At 32.1% G+C, this 26,775-nt stretch overlaps 1 protein-coding gene across 1 annotated transcript in view; it reads right to left on the bottom strand.

The window, feature by feature from the left end:
- Positions 1–4,934: 4,934 nt before the first annotated feature.
- Positions 4,935–26,775, bottom strand: part of LOC134681792 (uncharacterized) — an 80,997-nt gene continuing 59,156 nt past the window's right edge. The window contains exon 5 of the mRNA XM_063541437.1: positions 4,935–5,256. Within this exon, the coding sequence (XP_063397507.1) occupies positions 5,024–5,256 (233 nt within the window). The 3' untranslated portion in view covers positions 4,935–5,023. The remainder of the gene's footprint in view (positions 5,257–26,775) is intronic.

Here is a 26,775-nt window from a genome sequence, read left to right as displayed (position 1 = left end):
AAAAATAAAGAATACCGACTAATGTGGGTTCAATATAGATCAATATACCGACTGTTGGTTGCTTAACGTCAAGTGGCAAATATTTCATAGAATAGAGAGAAAATGCTAAAATACAAAAATATAGAAAAATGGCATTTTATAGCATTAAGATAAGAGAATATTAAACGTGGTGTGTTATAATATACAAATAGATTGTATTTGGGTTGCTTGGTTATCATCTTGTGGTAAATAATGGTCATGTTCAGGACGGAAAAACGACAATAAATATAAAGATGAGGTCCTAGATTATATGCCGTTCGGGATACTGTTACATGTCGGAGAAACTGTAACTCACCAGAAAATTAGGGTATATTGTATGGCTTTATGTACAACGGTCCACCTGTATGGATCCATGGACTCTCTTAAAAATTTTAGCGCACAGCGGAGCGTGTTATCCCCTACGTACACAAACAGTGGCTGATCCAGACCTTGTTATAAGGAGGGCACTCTACAGTCATGCTACATTGTTTACCTATATAATCAACCATTTTTTTCCCACGAAAAAAAATCCTGTCTTAATTCTTAAATTTTTAGTTTACATGTGTCACAAAATTCAGGAAAAAAGACCACCGCTAATTACATTTTTTGTCGTTCTTTTAAAATTGCCCATCTGCAAGTTGGGCAAAATAGGGTCAACTACAAAATGTCAGTTTTAATAATCACATAACTTTTATACATGTAACGTTACACTGTTTACCGTTTTTAAATATAATGGGGATAACGGAAGTGCTATTTATAGATGTGTTCTATATTTAATTATTTGTTACGCCCCCTATAAATATCTGACCAGTCCGGTTTATCACCCCAGACGCTATATTTGAATATGCGTCTGGGTTATCGAGACTAACGAGGGGGTAGCTCGTCAACTATAGTCTATTTCTAAAACATCTGTTGGATATTTATTTTGCTTAACCAAATTGTTTTATAATTAATTCATCACTTTGTGCTCGCAAAGTAAACTTTAATAGAAACCCTGACGGTATGCATTTGTTATGCAATCTTTGTGGTTTTGTGAAAAGATAGTTTGTATTATGTGCGTTGATGCCATATAGTTGATAATAACAAATACGCATGGGAGTTAAAATGAGAGATGTGTGACCAAAATGGCCATTCACATTAAAGCCAAAAAAACCTGACTCGTAATTTTTGCATATAGGAGACAAATCAGGTAGTATAATATAATTTGTCGAAGGATGGGTTGCTAATGGGTGCGAGCCATTGTGCAGGGTGATTTTCATCGCGAGAAAAGTGTTGTTAAAACAGAGATAATTCTTGTCCACCAAACTGAAAGCCATTAAAGAAATAAAGGAGTGTGGTCTGCCATGTATGTAAATAAATTCATCATAAATACCAGGACTTAATTTTGTATATACGCTAGACGCGTTTCGTCTACAAAAAGACTAACGCTCGAATCCAAAAAAGTTAAAAAGGTCAAATAAAGTACAAAGTTGAGGAGCATTAAGGACCAAAATTCCTAAAAAGTTTTGCCAAATCCAGCTAAGGTGATATATGTCTGAGGTAGAAAAGGATCCATTATGCAGGGGATATAGATCAAAGATAAGTCTAATTTGACAACTGATAAATAAAAATACGATGGATGCCTAATGTAATAGCGCTATCTAAATAAAAATAAATGAAAACAATATATTTTTTTTTCAATCAGTACAATTTTTATTATGTAGACCAAAAGTAGAGAAATATAGCATTGACTCCAATAAGAACGCAGCCGACAGAGCGCAGCTTCCCATGGTCGGACTGAACGTCAGGCTACAATTATCTCAATCATTGGATGTTGTCAATAACCATATACAGTTTAAGCTTAGGGACGACATCAAAAGTCCAATGTAGGATAACAAACTTATTTCATAAAGTTTTTTCCCAGACCCCCCCCCCTACCCCCTTCTTAACTGAATTCGGGAAAAATTGATTTACCTATATGAATATATGTAAAATCGATTATAGATTTATAAAACTTGCAGCAATGTTGACCCCCAACCCCAAACTATTTGATTTCAGCTTTTTAACCTACATCCTTCTTTTGATGTCGTCCCTTAGGCATAATAGCGCCACTGACTGCTTTCAATTCAACAATACTAGAACACACCCGCGAAATCGCGGGCATTCAGAGCGTAGTTTAAAGTATGTAAAGTGTTGTTGAAAGAATTTTGTAAAATATTGAATGACTGGAGAATTTCAGCAAAAGTATCATAAGTCATAGGTTATTGGGGACAGTGGTTGTTGTTTGCTTATGTGTTACATATTTGTTTTTCGTTATTTTTTTGTACATAAATACGGCCGCTAGTTTATTGGTTTGAATTGTTTTACATTGTCAGTGCGGGGCCTTTTAAAGCTTTTTTTAAAGCGATTTGAGGAACGAACGTCGATCTGAGTCTTACATATATAACTAAACTATATAATCATTTGTTGGTTCACTAGAACACGGTGGGTATGGTTGTCCTGCGAGAGAACGTTCTGTGCTGGTGATTCGGTCCTGACGGATGCTGGTGATCAATGAAAAAAATGTAAACAAAGACGAAAATGATGATTTTTGACGTTTTCACTTATAAAAAATGGAAAAAAAATAGTTGAGATTTTTCAATTTTGTTTCTTATGGGTTCATATGTAAACCATTAAAACGTTGACCCTCTAAACTGTTTCAGTAAGCGTAACACAAAAATGCTCATTTGCAGAAAATCACGAACTGAAAAATTAAACAAAACTGCTCATAAAGTCCGCTTTCTATACCGCAATCCACACGACAAAACTATTTTGTGAAAAAAAACATTGCAATTTATTAAAATTTAGCATTTTTCTCAATTTATTCATGTCCTGATACTGTGCTGGTGGGTCCTGTCATTGTGCTGGTTGGTCCTGATACGGTGCTGGTGATTTTGGATAAGAAGTTCGTCATATTTGAAACAAATTTAACAAAATTAATAAAATTGGGCAGATAATTGTTGTCAATAGGATCTATGAATCTTATTCAGCTCTTGTGCATCCATTATGCTGTTTAACATGTGTTTTTAAATGATCGTAACTTGTATTACATAATTACATAAAAGGGCAACATCTTTCGTCCAATATCAGATAACAATATATAGTATCTAAAATAAAAATAGTTTTATTAAGATATTAAATGCCCCTTACATTGATGCTTCAACAATGATCAAAGCCCATGCCGCATAGACATGTTTGTTAGCGCTCCGAATACCCCTCCCCACTTCTACCCTCCTCATTTCCTCCTTCATTGTTACAGTGGTTTACCAACACAACAATTTGTCACATAAAATAACAACACAAAGACACACATTATTGAACAACGAATCCTTGCAGGTACTGAAAGCTAGTTCAAAGCCGCATTTTCATCTAATAGATAAACCATGTTCTCATATACAAAAATCCCAATCGTGTCGATTAAAAAAGTCTCAAATCTTAAGTTTACATTTTAATGTTTGATGAAGCATAACTTTAAAAGTGTGCAGTGAATCTGGTGCTCAGCACAAGTTATTATCATAATTAATATTACATAAGACTTATAAAGGAATTAAGAAGGTACCAAGAAATATTTTACTGTTCAATTTAATGATTTTGAATGGAAGGAAATGGTACGGAAGTTTACATAGGACAAAAAGAAATTGATAGTATTTTTCGGCGAAAGACTTAAACACTTCTTTGCATTATATAGTACAGCTCTTCTATAAAAACATGCAAAAAAAATTTGATTGACTTGCTTGCTATGTTTTGCTTGGATGTTTTCAAACAATAGGTAGGCGGAGTTTTAAGAAATCTTAGTGTTGTTAGTGTTCTCTAGGTTATCTAGTCTTCATTCTCTGACATATTCTAGTCTGCCCTTTCTTAAAATAATGAATTTTGTTTTAGTGTTCTATCGAACTTTCGAAAAAAAACACATGATAACCGTTCAGACAAAAAAATATAAGTTGAAAAATCTTACAGATTCAGCAAGTGATTCTTAATAGCTGTAAGATTCATTTTTCTTTTAAAATACAACTTTTAAATCTTATGGGAAACTATTTCAAGCTTAAAACTTTCACTGTAACCTCGCTCGTACGATGAAGTATGGTTGTTAACACATACTTCCTTTGGTTTCTTATGGAAATTTGTCCATTAACAACAAACATAACACATCATCTACTTTATATAAGTATTGTATAAATTACAACGTATTTTGTTGATCTTGCAAAATGATCGCAATCCCGAAAATCGTAAATATATTTTCTTATCTTAAAAGGGGACAAGAAGGGTTCCAATAACAGGCCAATAAATTAAATTATAGTTAATTTAAAATAATAAAAAATAGGGGTATTTTTTCTCCCATAATAACAGTAAACAGATTCACAACAATGTCAATTTCAAGAAAGCAGACAACAGTTAATTAGTCAATGACAGTACAGCATCAATGATCTTGATTTTATGCCACTTTTAACTAAAATATAAAGGCACAGAACCAGGACATAGGAGCACAGAAACAGGACCGTTTTTCCTATCACCAGTACAGCGTCAGGACAATTCCGTTTAACGAACTTGCACGACTTTTGCAATATAATATTGTTGTAATATACTTTGCATGGTACGTATGACGCATCAGAGGAAAATTAAGCAACAAAACAGTCGTTTATTGCCGTTTGGGTACAATGTCAACAAACCCACCAGCATAGAATCAGGACCCACCAGCACCTGACAGGACCAAATCAGCAGCACAGAACGTTCTCTCGTGGGACAACCATACCCACCGTGTAGAAGCATTTCAGATCTGTAATTAATTTAAGTTCCTGTGTTTTTGAGTAACTTTACTGGGTCATGAAACATTAAACATATACAAGTTTCAATTACACTTATTTGGGAATATTTTTTGGGCAATTGTAAGCCTAGATATCAACGTGTTTAAATGATCTATTTTATTCCATATTCTGTTTAAGAGAATAAAACAACTATAATAAGATACAATAACCACTTTACGGTAAATCTACAACTTTCCTTTGCGAATCATCATGGTTGTTGTTTTAATATCGCCATAAGACTTCTTCCAGCTATCCCAAGATATTCCATATACACCACTTCCTTTAAATTGATTATTCAGGTTAGAACTATAACAGTTATGATACCACCATCCTGCTTTGTATGTCGATGCACAGCGATTGCTTTTGTGTTTATCCTTTGTAGTGAATATCTCATCATTATGTGTGGACAGACTATCACCTAAATATTACAAAACTGATCATTAATCTACATGCAAAAATTAGGTAATGTCAGGAAATAAATTGCTTGTGAAAAATGTAACACATACATTCACGATATCAACATAGGTTTTAAAATTTAAACCAAGTCAAATGAATCTGATACACGAAATGCTTTTATCTGACATTTCTTTATTATATTTGAAATAAATTATCAGATTTTTAGAGATCATTTAACTGTCTGCCAAGGTCTTAGTAATAAATCACTCACGACTTAACATATGTATTATCTATTCATGTATATAAAGTAGTTGATATTTTTAACACATCTTCTTTTTTTTCTCTATATACCGTAAACATTTGTATTCAGATATCGCAGATCAAATTTATTCGTTCATTGTGTAATCATACGTTTTTTGATTGAGTTAAGTCTGCCAATTGATATTTTATCGTATGTTTTTATATGTTGTGATGTTATGCTATTGTTTCAGAAAAAGGGAGAAGGTTTGGGCCCATTAAAACGTTTAATCCCGCTGCAAATGTTTGCACCTGTCCGAAGTCAGGAATCTGATGTACAGTAGTTGTCGTTTGTTTATGTAATATATAGTACGTGTTTCTCGTTTCTCGTTTTGTTTATATAGATTAGACCGTTGGTTTTCCCGTTTGAATGGTTTTACACTAGTAATTTTGGGGCCCTTTATAGCTTGTTGTTCGGTGTGAGCCAAGGCTCCGTGTTGAAGGCCGTACTTTAACCTATAATGATTTAATTTTTAAATTGTTATTTGGATGGAGAGTTGTCTCATTGGCACTCACACCACATCTTCCTATATCTATAGTCTAGACTTGGGTTTAATAAAAAAAGAGCAGCAGAAATGTTTTCTGTATATAGCGTGGACTTAATAATTATTTTTTATTAAGAAGCTTGAAAATATCAAAATAGAGTTTGATTTTCAGGGTACCACATGCACCTGCAATCTAAAGGTTTGTTATATTTCAAATATTTTTAAATATGCCATACTACTGAAAAAAGAAGGTTTGCTTCTTATTCTTTTTTTTTTACGTAATATTGACACATATACACGATTCAAAACTAGAATTTATGTCAAACATGTTTATTTCGACTTTCCTATTGAAAACATATTCTCTTTCATATATCAACTAATATGTATACTTTACGCACAATCATATTCACATTATATGGAGATTGTTGACAGGGATGTGATCTTTGCACAAATTTTGTTCGATGGAGTTACAAAATGAATGACTCAAATATACACTAAATTTGTTTAAGGCACCTTCATGATTTGGTTAACCGATAAGATATGTCTGTATTCAAACACACTAATGACATGCTTAACGTCTTAAACAAGATAATCTTTAGATTTACGATTTTTTTTCTATTCCTTATTTACTTATTCTTATTATAACATTTTGACTGCGCGGGGAGTAAAATGACAGGTGATGACACTAACCATGTACTGCCATCAATTCTCGTTCATTTTGGAGTTCACGTGATTTTCTCTCCTTAGTATATTCGTTTTCGCTTGATGTTTATATTATTTTGATGGACTTGATGATTAAATTTTTCAATCACTTGATTCGAATTGTACTGTTTTATAAGAACAATCTTCTTATCAATCTTCTTATCATCACGTTGAGGTAAATGTTGGCCATGTATATGAATCCATGTGCTAACATCAAATGTCAAAACCACTTTGATACAACGAAATCGACTCAGGTAGAATCTTCTATGTATCTTTTGACATAAATGCACATTAACATATGACAGGACATCATACATTGCAACTCAGACCTGTCTTTTTTTTCTCGGAATAACCGTCAGTAGATAACAAAATAATATGAAGTTGTAGCCCTGAAAGAACCACAACTTAGTCAATTTTCACACCTTATGCATGAAGAGAAAAAAAATGCCCATCATAATAAAAAAGAGATTTAGTCTTTCTTAAACACAAAACAATACTTTTATATATCTAGGGGTACCAGACCTTAACTGGACAGATAAGTCTGTACTCAGAGTAGTTTTAGGATTGTAAATAAAGCCCTATTTGTTCGTATGCTATGATGAACCGTAAAGAATATCAGTGAATTTCAAAGCTTACTCAAAGAAAGCATGTTCTCGAATATTCTTATATCAGTTTTTGTATTTAAAAGAATAAGAAACATGATTGAAAATGAAAAGTTCTACAGCAAGTTTATAAATAAAAGTTTATAAATAAAAGTTCATATATTCATATGCAGGCGTCACACTGTCCCGAAATTAACACAAGGTGTACAAACGATAAAGGAAATGCGATTGTGATCATTAAAACATCGGCCCTTTCGTGAGTGCATTTTAACCCATCATATGACCACAAATTAGGTTTTCAGGCCCCGAAAGCAACTGTGTGAGCGGTGAGCGGTGCCAAAACATATGCGAAAGACCTTGCAAAAGTTAATTTACATATTTAATTGGAATGTCCACTTTGAGGACATCTTGTCAATCGTGAAATCTTTTCTTCTTTACCCTTGTGTTATTATATTAGCGGTGCAATCAAATGAATCGACGCGCGAAGACAGTACGAAGGAAACAGGAATGCTAATTCAGCAGTTTAAATAGGGATTTCAAGTTCGAACTTAAAATATCAAGTATAAAAAACAAACCAAAAGGCTACCAGTTTGTTAAATTGATCATTTCTCCCTACGTTACTGACCCAATAGGACTGTCAAATGCAATATCAAATACTCATTTTGCCTCTTGTCTTACGTAGCATCACAGTTGTGTCTCGATATTGTATCCACTCCGTGCATTTTTGCATAATTCCTCATGGTCCAGGGATCAGTTTGCGCTGATCGTCTTCTCCGTACAGGAGCTGGGTGACGTTTTGGCATAGATTGTGTAAGAACACACTAGATTCACTTAAATGTCGTCAGAAGAAAGTATCATACCTAATACGAAAGTTTTTCTTTTAACTAATCAAGTTGTATTGCACCTTTGCTGTTAACAATTTACTCAATTAAAAGTTCAATTAAGTATACCTTTAAAGAAGCAATTGAATATCGAGGATGAAATATTCCATAAAGTATATTTATAAAGTAAGTTGTATTTATAAAACCCAAATTGTATATGATTTTTAATAGCTTTACTGAACCGCGAAATTGATGACGATCTTAGATGATGAGGTATGAACGTTTGTTTTTCACATATACTGTGTACAACTTCATTTTTTAAGTGTGATTGTTATTTTAAATGATTGAGCCAAATATCGAAGTTTCATCTAAAGTACACATGGTCTTCAAATCAAACATGAATGCAGTAACGTTGCACTGTTTTGCGTATTCTGCTCGATTTACTGTGCATATTAATTAACGAGGTCCTATATACAGCTAGCTAGGACACGCATTTCATTTAAAGAAATTCAAAATATTACCATGTTTTAAGTATTATTCTCTTTATGGTGTTTTTTTGCTTCTGATTTTATCTTCTAGTATGTTAATAATGTCAGTAATTTCATAAGTACTGTATTGAGGTAACTTTTTACCTGGATCTACCAGTGACTCCTAGGAAAGAGTGGCTGACAACCAAGATTGGAATGGTGACGTCTGGAGAGACAGATGTCATTCAGAGAAGACTGAAGCAAGGTGTGAAGGTTGGCAGCCCAACCCACTGTTCCTGCGAAGGAACACCATACCAAGCTACAACACAGAATAACGAACAATATCCCCAAGAAGGATGATGACATCATCATCATCATCATCATCATCATCATCATATATGACAGATAATAACTATGTAAACACTTGAGTATAAGGATTCCTTAGGACGCATTGCACATACAAGCATTTCACAACTGAATCCAGATCCTAAAATTAGCAAAAAAGCTCTTACAGTAGTATGGTTAGATTTTACCAACGCCTATGGCACTATTCCGCACATGCTGACCATATTGCAGACCACTTGAAGATAAGTCATAAGTCTTATTGGGATTGGGATGTGGTTTACAGCCAGCACATTTATAACAACATGGTAAAAACTACAAAAATGAATAGTTACTGGATGTACCATCTCAGTTACTTTGTCTGGGGAATGAATATGATAATGATGTGAGAGAGAGAGAAACTAAAGGTAAAAAAACCAGCAACTAGCATAAGGCAACCACTCAATAGAGGGTTCATGGATTATTTAACCATCACTACAGATACCAATGTCCAGGTTAGATGGTTGTCAAAGACCTTGGAAGAGACAAATATAAGTGTGAGGATGGCAAAATAAGTCTAGAGCTCTTATAACAAGAAAAGGAAACTAAAGGCATGGCTATACCAACATGGACTCCTACAAAGAATATCACGGCCTTCTTTGTTGTACAAAATTACATTTACATCAGTTGAGAAGCTTGAAAGAACCATCAACAGATATCTACGGAAATGGTTGGGTTCCCCTCTAAGTTTCAGAATTGTGGGACTGTTCAGCAGGACCGCCAAGTTGCAGCTACAATTAACATCTATCATGTCTATAGTTCAGATTCAAAGTAAGCAAAACTCGCCTGGTAATGACATTGAAAAATCTTGAGATGACAAAGTAAGAACAGCAGATGTCAAAGTTAGATCAGGACGAATGTGGTCAGCCACAAAAGCAGTTTCAGAGACAGATAGTAGATTGGTGCATAAAGATATCATAGGAATAGTGACAGTAGAACGACAGGGCCGTGGTACATCAAATACTTGCTACTGGAAAAACACTTACACCTAAGATAAACGAAGTCTAGTTCAAAGAGAGATAAAATCTAGAGAAGTAGATCACAGACAAGCTAAAACAGTAGAATAAGGGTCCCATGGTGCTTGGTCAAAAAAGGATTTCGAACAATAACCCCTTACATAATCAGAAATATTGCGATATCCTCAATAACCAACTACAGTTCCTTCTAAGATCAGTGTATGGTGTTTTACCAACACCTACAAATCTGCACAGGTAGAAAATTTCAGAAACACCAGATTGTCCCTTGTGCATATACAGAGGAACTCTACAACATGTAATTTCAGTATGCAATATCGCTCTTACACAGGGGAAATATATATATTGACACAACCAAGTTTTCAGGGAACTTGCTGAAGTGAGAAACAAAGGAAAGATGCAAACATAGGAGGGTGACCTAGAGCAGAAAGGTAAACAGACCACATGGGGGTGAAATACATGATGCCGGGTGGCCTCGACTGAGGATAATAATGGTGTTTGCAGTTATTACACCAGTACTGTATGAAAATAACTTATTTCATTTTTGATGATTTAAAAATATCAATGACCTTATCTTTCTTGTCAGACCTGTAATATGCTTTATAGATGGAAAGGAAAATTATAGTTAATAAATAGTTCATATCAAAATAAGCATCATCTTAAATTTTATAGCAGTTTACGTATCTTTCAAGACAGTATATGCTTATCAATTCTAAATAATGCTAAAACCTTGTCAACTTTATGCCAAAAATTAACATTACATGGACAGGGAAAAAGGTGTTTTTTATCATTATGTTGCTTACAATGGGAACACAAACTGCTTCGTACTAATTTTTATTTATAAAGTGATTCATTACAGGTTATATCATTATATATAATGTATTGTTTTTTGTAGTAATTTTTTATGACGAGTTCCTTTCAACATTAAAATGCCTTTGGTTTATCATGTGTTAATTGACTGCAAAATAGTTTATACTTTGTTATGTTTTAGTAGTATATTTAAATTCACCGATTCTTTTTGTGCTAGTGACCTAATACGGTATATATGGGGTCAATAAATTCCATATGGGGTGAGAGCGAAGCTTTTAACCAATCACTTTCCTAGAAATGTACAGGAGTTAAGATATTAAATCGTATACATCTGTTTTTTATGTAACCTTTTTTATTAGAGGGAATGATTTCTTGGGAGTACTGATTTTAATTGTGATAAAGGCATACGCTATTAATCTAAGATCACACTTTTTATAATGTGACATGTCTATAGATATCAAGGGAGAGGGGATCATTTCTTTTAACAAGAAAAAATATTTAGGTTCACTTTGGCGGAGTTGGTTAATTCCCCTTTTAAAGCAATAATTGAAAACGGGTAATATGAAATCCTTAGTCTGTTCCCATAATTTTCTAAAAAAACTTAACATTAAGTCCGTGCAAACCTAGGGCCTCTCTCAGTTTCATTTTGAATATAACTTATGTGCATTTACTTATAGTAATGTTTTCCTCACATGTAATTTGTCATATTTGTGTTATACATTGTAGTTTCGAAGTATTGTTTAATCTCTTCTTTGTCAGGTTTTGTTTAAGTATATAATTTAATTTAATAATTAACTTTTAGATTTATTATTTGTTTTTGTCATATATTATTTGACTTATTTCCTCATACTATTGAGATAAAGCTTATTTTACTTTGCCTAGTTTTTTAGACCAAGGAAAAAAGATGTGTATTTTTCCTCTTCTTTTGGCCATTTGACGCCTGATCTAATTTGATTTCCTTTAGTTTTTTCGTTAAAAGGAACTAAAATGATCCGTTATATACACTTGCTTATTGTCTTTCTATTTATTCTTTCAGGTTAATGTTCGTCTCATGCGTTTTGCTATCACAATCAATTTCAGCAGATAATGTTTGTTATTTTTTTCTAAAATTTCAATATTATCTTTTTTTTTTATATATTTGCCTTTAATTTACGGTTTTAATGGTATAACCATACCTCAACTTTAGAATTATCTTAGAAAAGGTCACTTTCTAGCTGTGGCGGAACGAGTAAACAATCAACTTAATGATGTAATTAGGTGAGGTTTTGGAATTTGCATTGGTATTTTTGGGGTCTCAAAACCAAAGAATCTTCAAAAAAGTTTGGTAAATGACCTTTCATGAGCTATTAAGTCTTATATGAACAAATGAATTGGTATTGTGGGGCAAAATTCTTAACATTGCAATGTATGGGAAAACACCAAGAAGTCCGAACAGTTGACACAAATTCCAAAACCTCACCTAAGTACATCCTTAAGATCACTATGATATACATTGCTCTTTACTTTCTTATTGTCGATATTGTCCCATCTTATTTGACTTTTTATTCGCCAGTACAGGGACAAACTGCCGTGAAGTTGAAACCGATGTCTATGTTTGATAGGAAATAACTGTCTGACAAAAGAGGAAAACGCTATGGTATTCTGGTATATAAATTCCTATTTTGTCAAAGGATAATGAACCATCCCAACATTTGCTATCCCTCACGGTATCATCAGAATGAGATATAGAGAAACCACAAAAACCTAAGTGACATGAGGGACCAGAACCAGAAGGCGCAAAGAAATAATTAAATGACAAAATATTTCTGCATATTTACCATGAAAAGACAAGGAACACTGACACTTAGAAAGGGAGGCAAATTAAAATATGCTAAGTGTCTACCTTACAGGTACTTCATAGATTTGTTAGGTGCATTGACATAACAGGTTTCTCCTGTTCTTATTCTCACAATGCAGTAAAATTATTTTCCATATAGCATTCAAATGTTTGCTTTAAACAAAATATTTGGATTAGCACATCTGATTTCCGAAATTCTTAATGCAATTTTCAATGCCCTTAATAAAGATGAAAGGATAACGTATAAATAAGTTATTTATATATCATCAGTTCCGAGAACACAGTTATTACGTATTGCATTTCTTGTAGACATCAAATTCAAATTTTAAAAATTGAACCTACTCCATCTCGAAAGGATTTGTACAGTTTAGTGCATTTCTAGCAGGACAAATAATATCAAAATTATAGAAAACTCACAACACGGACACTGCTATTTTAAGGGGGTCTAAAATTCAGTTTTCAGCCAAATTTATTGTTTACCTTCTTTAAATAGACCAAATCACTTCTTAACACAAAGACTCATCACCCAAATATTTTGAACATGTATTATGTCGTCCTCTTTCTTCATATTTCATGCATGAAGTATCAAGGAATAAATTGGAAAGTGTATGAACCAAAATTTGTTAGTTATACATTATTTACACTAGGGACTATATTCATAGACAACGAAAACCAAAATAACTGTGTTTGTTGATCATTAGGAGGTCTTGTCACGTTTTCGGGATCAAGTACAAACGATTGGTTCAATGAGTATGGCTAACCAACGTGTTGCCTTGGTGTGTTCTGCGTATGAACATCGTAGTAGAAATTTTCATCCGTGTAATGCCTCCCTTAGGTCAGAGGGCATCGGTTATCTTTGGTATATATCCTACTTACTTTGACTTATGATTAACTGTTGGCAAATTTAAAAATGCCATATTCGCATGGCCATACGATATTAAATTCTGCATTTCAAAAGACGTCCAAGCAGATTTCAATCACAAAACTTAAAAGAATCAAAATTTTAACAGCATCGGTATCAGGCGAAAATAATCAATAAAGGCAACAGTAGTATATCTCTGTTCGAAATTAGGAAAACGATTGAGAAAAAAACAAATCCGTGTAACAAACTTAAACTGAGGGAAACGCATCAAATATGAGTGGAGACCTACGACACAACAGAAACATGACATTAAAATGTAACACACACAGAAACAAACTATAACTTAACAATGGCCATTTTCCTGACTTGGTACAGGACATTTTAAGAAAAATAATGGTGGGTAGAACCTAATGTTGTGGCATGCCAAACCTCCCGCTTTTACGGCAATGTTAAATATAACATAAAAATGACAGCATACATGACAGGACTACAATACAAATATATGGGAGAACATATAGGACAGAAAAACACACGAATAATAGCTAACAAAAGGTATTAGGTTTAAGAAAAAAAAAGTACGACACGTATAAATAAGTTAATACGGGGTAAACGTTTATGCAAGAGCAAACCATTTTAGGAAACCACCAACGAGAATGACAAAACCACATGCACACTGAGAGCAACACACAGACTTCAACGATATATTGAAGAAATGTCTCATTAAAAGTAATTTAAATATTGAAGTAGTATATAGTAGTTTGGTTGCACTTTAATGAAAACGTATTAAATTTGATAGATTTTTAATTTGCATACGAAAATGGTTCGAAAAAAGTATACCAGTGAATTTGACAGTTGTAGGAAATATATCATAATTTTCATTGTTTTATAAAAGTTATGGGTCATAAACAAATTTCATGGGTGAATGAAAGCATCATTTTTTTTGTGTGTGTTTCTCTTAAATATATATGAAACCTGAGGTTATATGATTACTAAAGCTTGTACATAGAAACACCATTAGAATACATTTTTTTTAAAAGGTTATCAAGGATTGCTAGGAAAGTTTTTTTATTGCTTTAAATACTATTTTATATGTATTGTTATAGCTACAATGGAATATGAATGTACTAGCATGACACTTAAATGTATTGAGAAACTAAGTATTATTAATTATCAAGGGTACTATTATAAACATTGCAAGTGCGTTTAGTCAACATGGATCTCATTTTTTATCTTACAAAACTACAACAAACAAACGCCTGCACAATATTCCGTTCCAATTAATGAAAGATCATTATGCAATTGGCAATATCACTATAACTTGCAATTTACTATTAAAAATATTGAATCTCATATTTCAGATTTGAATTGATATTCAGAGTTATAAAGCGTCATTCATATCTTGTCAAATAAGTACAGTTATATTATCTATGCAAAATAAGATTGAAGGAAAATTAACACCTGTTTTAATATATATTTGCACAAAGCTTTATGTATACAGGACATCGACAATACATTATCAACAATTCACATATATAATGGATTCTGAATTTCAAATTTTTCTTGAAAAGAAAGATTTTAACCTGCATGAAATATTGTGTATGCAAGGTCCATTAATGTTACTTCAACATCTGCAACAATGTTCTTAAACCTACCATAATAATTAGCCTCACTTCACATTAATAATATTATGTCACAATTAAAGAGGCAAATTTGGCAACTAGTTAAAAACATGAAATTTATATAATATTATGTCTCAACAATGCTCTTATACCAATACTTTATTCGCTAATGATAAGTCAATAGTAAACATTTTTGGGATATTCATTTCAGGGAAAATCATTTCTTTTCCCATGCTTTTGAATTAAGGTTGTACATAAAAAATTGACGTAAATTAATTAGGCTTGTTTAATTTTCATTATATTTTGACAAAATATTTACTGCATAAGACCATTTGACAAAAAAATTGAAAAATTGAAAAAAAAATTGAACTAATCATTCTCTCGGAATTCATTTCATTGAATATATGGCAGTTTGACAAACACTTCTTTAGATCATTAAGAAGCTTAATATTCCTTTCACAATACAACGTGATTAAAACTTTTAGCTGATTTTACAGAGTTATCTCCCTGTAGTGTAAGGTACAATATTTTTTTTTTTTTAACGACATAATATAATATTTATTTAAAATATTGGCTTGTTACAATATCCTTCAGGAGTCCAAGCTCCTCCTGATGTTCCCTGTTACAATCGACTAATCACTCAGGGTAGTGAATAGTTGTAAAATACATATTACATTTGTATATCAAATATATATTACGGATTACAAATGTGTCGAGGTTTGTGATTGGATAGCAACACAGAGATGTCAGTATATATTCAGGAAACTGCCGGGGTATATACGACAATTTTATCCCCAATTCGAACCTCAAAAACGTCATCATAACACCGGTTACTATGTGACGTAGTCAAAAGCTATCAGACTGTCAGAGGCTCACAGAGGGAAAATAATGACGTGCTTCAGTCAATAATACATGTTTGATACAAAATCACGCTATTAACGCTTTTAATAATTAAGTTTAATGTTAAAAGTGTTATTATAAATTATTACACAAACGATAATTATGTTCACAGCAAATTAGAAAATCCTTCACGTATGCCGAACATATCAGATCAGGTTGGGTTTTACAACTTATATATATGTGTTGTCAACAAATATCTGCACTGGAAAATAACATTAAGTCAGGGGTAATCCGTAATGTATGTGTAATTCAGGTCTCAGATAGGGTATATACTGTGACATTCCCGGCTTAGGGCTTATTTCCCCTTCGCCTTTGGCTCAGGGGATATAAACTCTAAGCCGGGAATGTCACAGTATATACCCTGTCTGAGACCTGAATAACATATAATATTACATTTGTATATCAAATATATATTAAATAATATCATTTAGTATGACTATTCATATGTTTTCTAATAGTTGCTAAAAAAATACTTTTAATTTTCAAACATACTCTTCTATTGAACTCATTGAGAAAAATTGAGAAAACATTGACTTTTTTCGTCTTTTGATCAGATATGTAATAGGCTTTATACATTGAAAAACCAACAATTGTTAAAAAATAGTTAAAGTCAAAATATTCTTCGTGAGAAGTTTTATATCCAAATACCAAGTGTCTTAATTTTATCTTAAACATTATTTTACTGTTCTTTAAAACTTGATCTATTTTATTCCAAAAAAGTTTTAAATACGGACACAGTAAAAAGAAGTGATCATAATCCTCTTCCTGTGTACAAAAATTACAAGAGCTATTGGTTACAATTTTCCACCTGCATAAAAGTTTCTTTGTAGGTAGAATATGTTGTAGTAATTTCCATCTGAAAATTTTAAGTCTATTTTCTTTTAAATATCTGAATAAAAAATTGTTTAAATTGTTTTGATATAATACATCATCTATATTAAATATACGTAGCCATTTTTTTGGTCCAATAGCTGGTTCAATTTTTTTATTTATAAGAGACTTGTATAAAAGTTTATTCGATAGTGATTCTAATTTTATAGGTAAACCTTCCAATATAAATTGGTTTCTTTTTATATTAACAATACTTTTTATAAAGTTTCCGATTTTAAAATTACTGCCCAATCTTTTGGTATTGATCTCTTTACTAAATTAATTTCAGCTATCCAGTTTGATTTATTATTTAGTTTATTTAAAATGATGTCTTGTAAGGTACAATCTTAACATCAACTTATGTTTAAATTTATAACAAATTAAACTACAAATTGATTGTCAAATACTTGTATAATAGGATATTAAACATGGATGTTATATGTGTGTCATAACTTTATCAGTTCAATGTTAAATAACAAGTAAATACTGGTATGTTCCTCCAAGACTGGTAAAATGTCATAAACAATTAAATTAAACTGAAGAGTTTTATGTGATTATTTACTACAGCATTTTTTTAATGAGTTTTAGCAAATTTCTTTTGCAACAGACTCTGTGTTTTCTTAATAGGTTTATATTTTATTACCAATTTTAATATCTATAATCAATAGTTTCAAGAAATAGTTGTGGCTGACCTAAAATTTCACTAAAACATGAAAACAAATGTTCAAGCTACAATAAAATGATAAACAAACATTCCAATATTTAACTGAACCTTTAATGCAACAAGTGTGGAAGGAGAAATAAATGCCAAATATGTTTTGCCCGATACATATAGAATACAGGACTTTTTGTTTTTGATACTGATTTTATCACAGTAAAAAATCAGGTGAGCCCGAAGGCCACGCCTGATATTTCTGTGATAAAGTCAGTATCAAAAACAAAAAGTCCTTTATTCTGTGTATCCGTAATTTAAAAAAAAAATTACTACCATTATAAAAAAAATAACAAACGAACTTTTTATTCGCGTCGAATCAAAAAGGTACCGCTATCGCATCAGAGAAGCTAGAAAAAAATAAAATTTCGTGACGCATTTTCGACATATTTGTGTGGGACCATCATATACTGACTTTATCACAGTAAAATATCAAGTGAGCCCGATATAGTCTGTGATAAAGTCAGTATAAAAAAGTCCTTTATTCTGTTTATCGGTAATTTGAAAAAAATAAAAATTACTACAATAATAAAGATAATAACAAACAAACTTTTTCTTCGCTTCGAGTCACGGCGAATCACACTTGACGTCACAGGCTGCATTACGTCATTTGAAATTTTGTCACAGTGAAGCAAACATGGCGTTCTCTTGCACAAAGTATTGAAAAGGGATCATTAATATTCTGCTTTGGACATGACTCTAACAATGGAAAATATAATGGTATCATACCGGTAAGTCAGCTTTCTTTGTTTTTTACAAAGCATCAACATAGAGGGTGATAGGAGGGTTCTGATCCCGAAATCCCGGGTTTAAGAACACGAAATCACCGGGTCCCGAATTTAAAGACTCTAACAATGGCAAATATAATGGTAGCACACCGGTAAGTCAGATTTCTTAATTTTTCATAAATCATCAACATAGAGAGGGGATAGGAGTGTCCTGATCCCGTAACCTAAGTCGACTATCACAGTAGAGCTTCTCACGAAGAGGAGCCTCTCTCGATGTTGATGATTTATGAAAAATAAAGAAATCTGACTTACTTGTGTGCTACCATTATATTTGCCATATCTAGTCATATTTGGTATATTTTTAACCCCCTATTGATATGATTTTAAACTCCTGTAATTTAAATAAAGTAAATCACGATATCCCGAAATCACGAGCTGAAAGACATCCGATCCCGGAGTTCCGATTAAGGTCCTAACCCCCTTGAGCATATAAAGTCAGAACATTGGAATAATATGATATATATCAGCAGATTGTCATCGGTCATCATTTTTAAGTTCAATGACGTCAAGTTATAATTATATTTTACTTAAAGCTGACTGTAATTTGTAAATTATCTAAACAAGCTCATTTCTTGTCTACTTCCTAATTATTTCAAACATTTAATAGATGGTGCCCGGTTACACCTGTTTTAAAATTGATCCTAGATCCGCATATGAATATGCTCACTATTTTGTTCTTAGTATGAATATCTGTCTTTAAAATTGTATACGATGGTCCCAAACAAAAATGTCGAAAATGAGTCACGAAATTTCATTTTTTTCTAGTTTCTAGTGATGCGATAGCGGTACCTTTTTGGCCACTATCTATGTGTTGCGTTTAAATATGAATTGTAACACTCTGTAGTGACTTCTCAAGAAACAGAAAAAGAAACTATAGGAACGGCAGCAGGCTATGTATTGGTATTGTACGAATAAAAACTCGGATTGGAACACCATGGACGATGTATTAGTTGTACTTCATAAATCAATTATAAATAACGCATTTTTTTTTAAGTTTGTCGGCTTTTTCATGCTTTTTCTGTTTACATTTCCACAAAAAAAAAAGGTACTTTGTGAAAGTTATAATCAATGTCAAGTGTTTCATTCGCCAAAAATCTAGCGCGATAAAAATAAAAAAGGGGGAAGTAGATCCTTACGCGTTGCATTCGCGCATGTCTTTTGCGTACTAACCCAATAATTTTGATATCACGACCAGTCCACTGATACTGACATTATCAGCGAGTACACATCAAAGAAAAATGTACAAATTACCGATAAAAATGGCATATTAGTATTATGTACATAAAGCCTTTTTTTATGATGAAGATACGGGAATTATCTAAAACTTATCATCAAATGTACAGCAATCACATATTTTTCTCGGTAGAAATTCCATCATTTGTATTATCAAAACCAACCAATAGAACTAAAAAACAAACAAAACCATCTTTCATTCAATTTTGGAATGGGATCATTTAATGTTGGCTCTCATTATGTGTACAATTATAAGTCTACTTCATTCTTTTTGACATTCTAAAGTAAATAAATAGAGGAAATAAAATTTGCCCTTTGAATTAACGTCGAGTTAAACAATGTGTTATCATTCCACTAATAAACTTGCTTTTTGGTCATCATTCTTAAACAGTTAACCCCTGTTACATATTTCTGATATTAACTTATTACATATTTCATCGTTTAATATAAAGCAAACTGGAACTATGAAAAAACCTTGAAAATAAATAATTTAGTGAATTTATCTTGATTTAAATAAAGGCAACAGTATTATACCGCTGTTCAAAAGTCACAAATCGATTGAGAGAAAACAAATAAATATATGAGGAAAACAACATGACAGGACTACAATAAAAATAAATGGATTTGATTTTGTAAAATAAGTGTATTTTAAAGGTACTAAATGATTCTTATATAGCGTACATTTTATTGCATCATAATGGGTTGCTGAAACATTTTTCAGATATAAAAGTTCGGAAAAACTTACAGTATAACAAAAATATATTAGTTAGTTATATAAGATAACTTTTTGATATATTTCTTCTTTTTTTTTAATATTTTCAGTAGTATTTAAGTCGAAGATTGGCAACATTATTTGTTCATCTATCCCAAAATATGTTAACGGTATTGATGAGTGTATAACATAGACATTCCTGATGCGACATGTTTTAGCCATGGGGTTGTAAATTTCCAATCGATCTATGAGCTTGAATGTCCATCTGGTATCTTTCGTCCTTCTTTTGCAACGTTGATTTCTTGTGCATAGTCCATTAGAATAAACTTAACAATAAATATTTCATTATTGTTTATGTAGGGTATAATTATATTGCACCATTCAGTTGACATGATAATTCCTATTATAGGGATCTGATTAAAAGCAAACCGAAAACTATAATTTCTTCAATTTTACCACAATTAAATGATATCAATAGTTCGACAGTAAATGTATGAATAGTAAATTCAGAGTTTAAAAAGTTAGTTGTCAGACGAAATGTTCAATTTTCTATTAAGTTTTTTATATGTCTTTTTTAAAACATAACACTTTACCCGCCCTTGTTATACATTGTTATATGCACCAACAGATAAATTATATTGAATGTATCTATAACTTTACTTCTACACAAGGAGCTCATGTACACTATATTTATTTTAAGAAAGTTAATATATGCATTTGCATATCATGTTTTAGTGTGTAGATATACTAGTCTAGAGGTGCTCTAATTGTCTGTTTTTCTCTACTTTTGGGAAATCAACAACAGAAAACAATGTTACTGTTCCGGATCTACATGCTTGTGGAACAGATATCAGTCATATTCATTGCAACCCACGCATGTTGTATGGAATCGGTATATTTTAAGTTTTCATTTCATTTGTAAATTATTTTTTCTTTCTTTTTACGCATTATCAATTTTATTTGTTCCTCAAATTTTTAGCACCAAAATTAAATAGAGTTGGGGTGTATCATAATCAGAGAATAATTCAGTAAGGTCAAGTAAATGGGGTATGTCGCATGTTTTGCTAAAATTTTGCAGACAACCTTGGCTTGTTGAACAACAACTGAAAATAGAAAAAATAATGCATTTGTCTCTTTTATTATTTAAAATATTACAGATTGATTTATATTAACATGGGTGAATATTTGTATAGAAAGCACATAAAATCGGCGAAAATCTTTCAAAATTTGACTTAAAATCGTCAAATCTCGAATTCTACTCCATAGATTTTTCTTTAAAAAAAAACTATATGTTGCTGACACATTAATTTCTGTATAAATGATAAAACTAATCGTATGGTTATCGACTTCGTTTGTTGTCAAATAGTCAATTTATTATCTTGTTGGTCATCAACATTTTATGGCCTGCAACACGATGACGTTACGATGAATTCGACCTTTTTTTTTGTTTTTTTTTACTAACAACACAACTCTGAATGATGTATACCGTAAAAAACGAAGCCAGTGACACTTTCTTTATGGAGTAGATTACAGAAATATTAAGATGTACTTTCTATACAAATACTCACCCCTTTTGTATGTATTCAATCATACATATTTCAAATGATTAATGAGATAAATGCATATTTGTTTTGCTAACTTTCAGTTGAAGTTCTTCGAGCTAGCTATATATATATATATATATAGAGGGAGAGTTGTATACGACATTTTCAATCAATCTGTGACATAGCCCATTTACTGTAATGTGACCTTTAAAGTTTGAAGTAGAGTGTATAGTATAGTTTAGTTTAGTTGCACTTTTCCAGAGTTGAATAGTCATATAAAAAGAAGATGTGGTATGATTGCCAATGAGGCAACTATCCACAAAAGACCAAAATGACACAAACATTAACAACGATAGGTCACCGTACGGCCTTCAACAATGAACAAAGCCCATACCGCATAGTCAGCTATAAAAGGCCCCGATAAGACAATGAAAAACAATTCAAACGAAAAAACGAACGGCCTTATTTATGTGAAAAAATTAACGAAAAACAAATATGTAACACATAGACAAACGACAACCACTGATTTACAGGCTCCTGACTTGGGACAGGCACTTACATAAATAATGTGTCGGGGTAAAACATGTTAGCGGGACCCCAACCCTCCCTCTAACCTGTGACAGTGGTATAACAGTACAACATTAGAACGAACTATACAAATCAGTTGAAAATGGTTTAACTCATCAGATAGACAGAAAACACAAGTGGACGTGGCCGGGTACTTATACATCCCGACATAAAAAGACACAATGAACAGATCTGAGAGTACTCGCAGTTATCTGACAGCTAGTTAAAAGCCACTAACAACTATTAAAAAAAATCATGCCTCTAAGACTGTGTATATTTGATAGAACATATACAAATATAGCCAGTGGGGGTTTATGATGAACTTATACACTCTATTCAGAATATTGAACGACAATGTTACGCAAACCGCATTAAACATATTACTTGCAAGTGTAATGGGGACGTTAAAATTTAAACAAGTAGTAATACAACGGATAACCTCAAAGATTCAAAGTGTAAGTACCGACGTTTATTATATTATTTGATTAATTTGATTATTTCTCTGGGTACTATATATACAAGTTTGTATAGATGGTACACTATCAGTGTATTCAAACTGAACAGAACCACTGGGGTAAAGCTGATGACCGTAACTGCATTCACGGTCATCCCAAGATGTCGGGTGAAAAATTAGGTCAGTATCTGTATTGTCTGTTAAAGCGTTTCTATATCATTTTCTTTACAATTCATTCATTGAAACGATGTAAATTTATAAAAGATTCACACGGAAATCACTAATTGCTACCGAGAAATGTGCATGAAACAGGAATTTCGATTTGAAAAAATCGCTCAGATGACCGTAAATCACAATCGAGATGACCGTAACAGAATCAGCGATTCATAACAAGGGTGACCGTAATTGGTTTTAAGATGACCGTAATTTGTAAATCATATAGCTCTTCATCTTTTATATTAGCTTTTGATTTCAAATATTTTGGCCACGAGCATCACTGAAGAGACATGTATTGTCGAAATGCGCATCTGGTGCAAGAAAATTGGTATCGTTAATTTTATTGTAAAAGATGACCGTAATTTTTCAAGGATGACCGTCAATTCTAAGAAATATCCGTATTTATACCTTTTTGTATCAAATGATTAATCGTATTAATATGAGAGCATTATCCTATAGGCAGAAGAAAATAAGATGTGCTTCAAATGCATCGTTCACCATATGTATCTTTTTTACGGTAATGGGTTTAATTTTTAAAATAAATTTGCAAAAAGACATGCACATGAACAAGTAGGGAACATGCTACAAAAGCGCGATAAAATGACACCTTACACGTATTATGAATAAAATGCGGTGCACAGCCTCAAACTACAAGACAAAAGATTGTTTTTATTTCTGGGATTCCTTTTAATGACATATAATAAATACACATTTTTAAAAATGCCAATGCATGTACACCTATTGATATTAAATCGTCTTCCATTTTGTCGTGCAAATAAAATAACAGAAACTATTTTAATAATATCATACGACTAAACTAGTGAAAGTGAACCCCAGCATTGTAGATCCTTGAAATAGTCTTGTACGAACAGCGTATCGCAAGGCGGAACGTTGTCAATTTGTAATAATACAGAAATGGTATTCATTCAGTCAGGATTGTACTTTGTCAAAATTATCTCCCCATTACGCCAGTTCATATTCACAATCGTACAAATGGAAACCAACTGTAGGGATGACGCGCTGCCAATTTTGCTCTTGAAAACCGAAATTTATCCACATAGCACCATCACGATCCTAGTATGTCAGTTGTATTTTAAAAGACAAATGTATCTACTAGCTAATGAGCATCGGTGAATGATCTTGTCTGCATCGATTCAATTTAAAAATATTGTCTGATCGGATGGCAGGTGGAATTTTCAAAAACTCTAACGCATTTAAAAAAAATCTAATTAAATATTTCGTGGAAGGGCAGACTAACATTTTCACTGGTTGATGATTATTAACCCTAGAAAATCACACACAAAAAATCCTATTTTTTCGAAGATATGCATTTTCATTATCCAAATTTAAAGACTGCGTCAAGTACTTTTAGAAAACAAAATAGCTATTCGAACATACCTACTCTGATTTTGTGATTCATCAGTATTTCACTTGACCCATATATTTCATCCTTTCGTACTGTCATTTCTTTACGTTATAAAGTCAATCTGTAGCTTTGATATATAACAATGATAGAATCTGAAGCGAGATGCTACATCAAATACCCTTGCTTTGTACGTTTAAAAGACAAAATATACACATCAAGCACGCCCTAAAATAAAAAGGTGCACTCGATTTTCTCTTTTCGATACAATCGCTACCTATTTTGGGGAATTTTTCCTTGATTCACATAATGGCATAATGGAAGGGCAGACACGAAAATTTCTGAACTAAAATATTGATATGTTCTCCGTCCGTGGTAAAAAAAAATAAACTCGGAGGTTATGCATTTTCTACATCCAACTTATAGATACCCACGTCGCCATCTTGATATCTTATTGTTCTACATTACTATGTAATAAATAAATTGAAAACTTATGCAAATGGTGTTTTTAAAGTTAAACACTTCGTAATTGAGAAAAAAATGTCGTTTTATTTGTTTCTATTAATTTAAAAAAAAATGTTACTATATCAAACATTAGAGTAAACAATTATCGCCTTCTCCAACAAAGAGCTTTTATTCTTTTGTTCTATTTCAACAGGGTTTCCGCCTGCATATATCAAGACAAATTAAAGATTTTAATATGCTTCTTCAGAAACCATACACATCGGCTCGATTACCGAATATTCATATGTATTATTAATATTTTTTATTCTCCATTTATGGGCATTATGTTTTTTTCTGGTATGTGCGCCCGTTCGTCTGTTCGTTTGTCCATTTGTCAAGCTTCAGGTTAAATCAGTTAGAAACTTAGTACACATTTACCGTATGGTATGATCTGTTTAATTATAATGCCAAATTACAGTTTTATCCCATTTTCACAGTCCACTAAACATAGAAAATGATAGTGTATATGAGGCATCCGTGTACTAGGGACACACTCATGTTTCTTCAAATGTTCGTCATATCGCTGTCAATTTGTATTAAAATTTTAACGTCGTTATTAATAAATATTGCATTGTTTACGAGAAATATGCAATTTACTATCATTGTCAAAAACCCAAAATACGGCCAATGAAAGAAATTTATGAAACATATCTACATCCGTTAACCGAACCCCTATTGAGATCGACAAAGTCATTAAAAAGCTTTTTTTACAAATACGGATACTTCTTAGAAAGGTTACGGTCGTCTTATATAAATTAGTCAGCCTTTACAAATAACGGTCATCCTTTACAAGTTACGGTCATCTTTTTACCAATCACGGTCATCCTTGTTATTTGTTATGGTTATCTTAAAAATATTTTGATTATGATTTACGGTCATCTTAACGATTCTTTCAAATCGAATTTCCCGTTTTAAGCACATTTCTCGGTAGTAATTTATGATTTCCGAGTGATTCTATTATACATTTACATCGTGTCAATATATGATTTGTAAAGAGAATGATATAGAAACACTTAAACAGACAATACAGAAACTGACCTAATTTTTCATCCGACATCTTGGGATGACCGTGAATGCAGTTACGGTCATCAGCCTTACCCAAGTGAGAACCTTGTGGGTTTTTTTTAAAGGACAAGTTAAAAAAATCCTACTGGTATGATATAAAGTTCCAGGAACACAAAATATGAAAGTCAATTGGTATCTGTGTTCACTTTAGTCTTCATCCAACCTCTTACTTATACAAGCCGACTAAATTCATCCCCTAGACAACACCAAAAAGTAAAACATAAGTAATACACTAGGTTTCTATAATATCATGAATATGTCCATCTCTTAATCTTCCCTCGTCTTTAAAAGATGAATTAATTAAACAGTTAAAATTACAGAAACAATCACTCATTAATAAGTCAGGCTGTTAGGTTTCTTGTTTGAACTCTTTCTGATATTATTGCGAATTTTAACTTGTTACTCTTCAGTATTAAATTTTCATTAATATTCTAGATTGTACGAACATGTTTTTTTTTATTATTATCCACGTCATTGGTATTTGTCTTATCGGCAATCCTACCACATGTCTTTATCTTTATAAGGATATGACATCAACAACAAAATGTCTATATTCATGTAACATATATTTAGATATTACATCAGACTTGCTGAATTGATTTAGGTGCATGTATTTAAGTATATAAATATACTTTTTCACTTTTTTTGGTCTTTTGGAAAATGTTGTTTGTGCTGTATTTAGACCCTTCTACAACGAAATTTGTTTTACATGCACACGTATAAAAATTGCGGTTTTTATACAACGCAATCATAGGT

The sequence above is a fragment of the Mytilus trossulus genome, chromosome 8 (assembly GCF_036588685.1).
Source record: "Mytilus trossulus isolate FHL-02 chromosome 8, PNRI_Mtr1.1.1.hap1, whole genome shotgun sequence".
NCBI classification, from domain to species: domain Eukaryota; kingdom Metazoa; phylum Mollusca; class Bivalvia; order Mytilida; family Mytilidae; genus Mytilus; species Mytilus trossulus.
The sequence above is the reverse complement of the archived record's forward strand: the minus strand, read 5'-3'. Positions and strand labels throughout refer to the sequence as shown.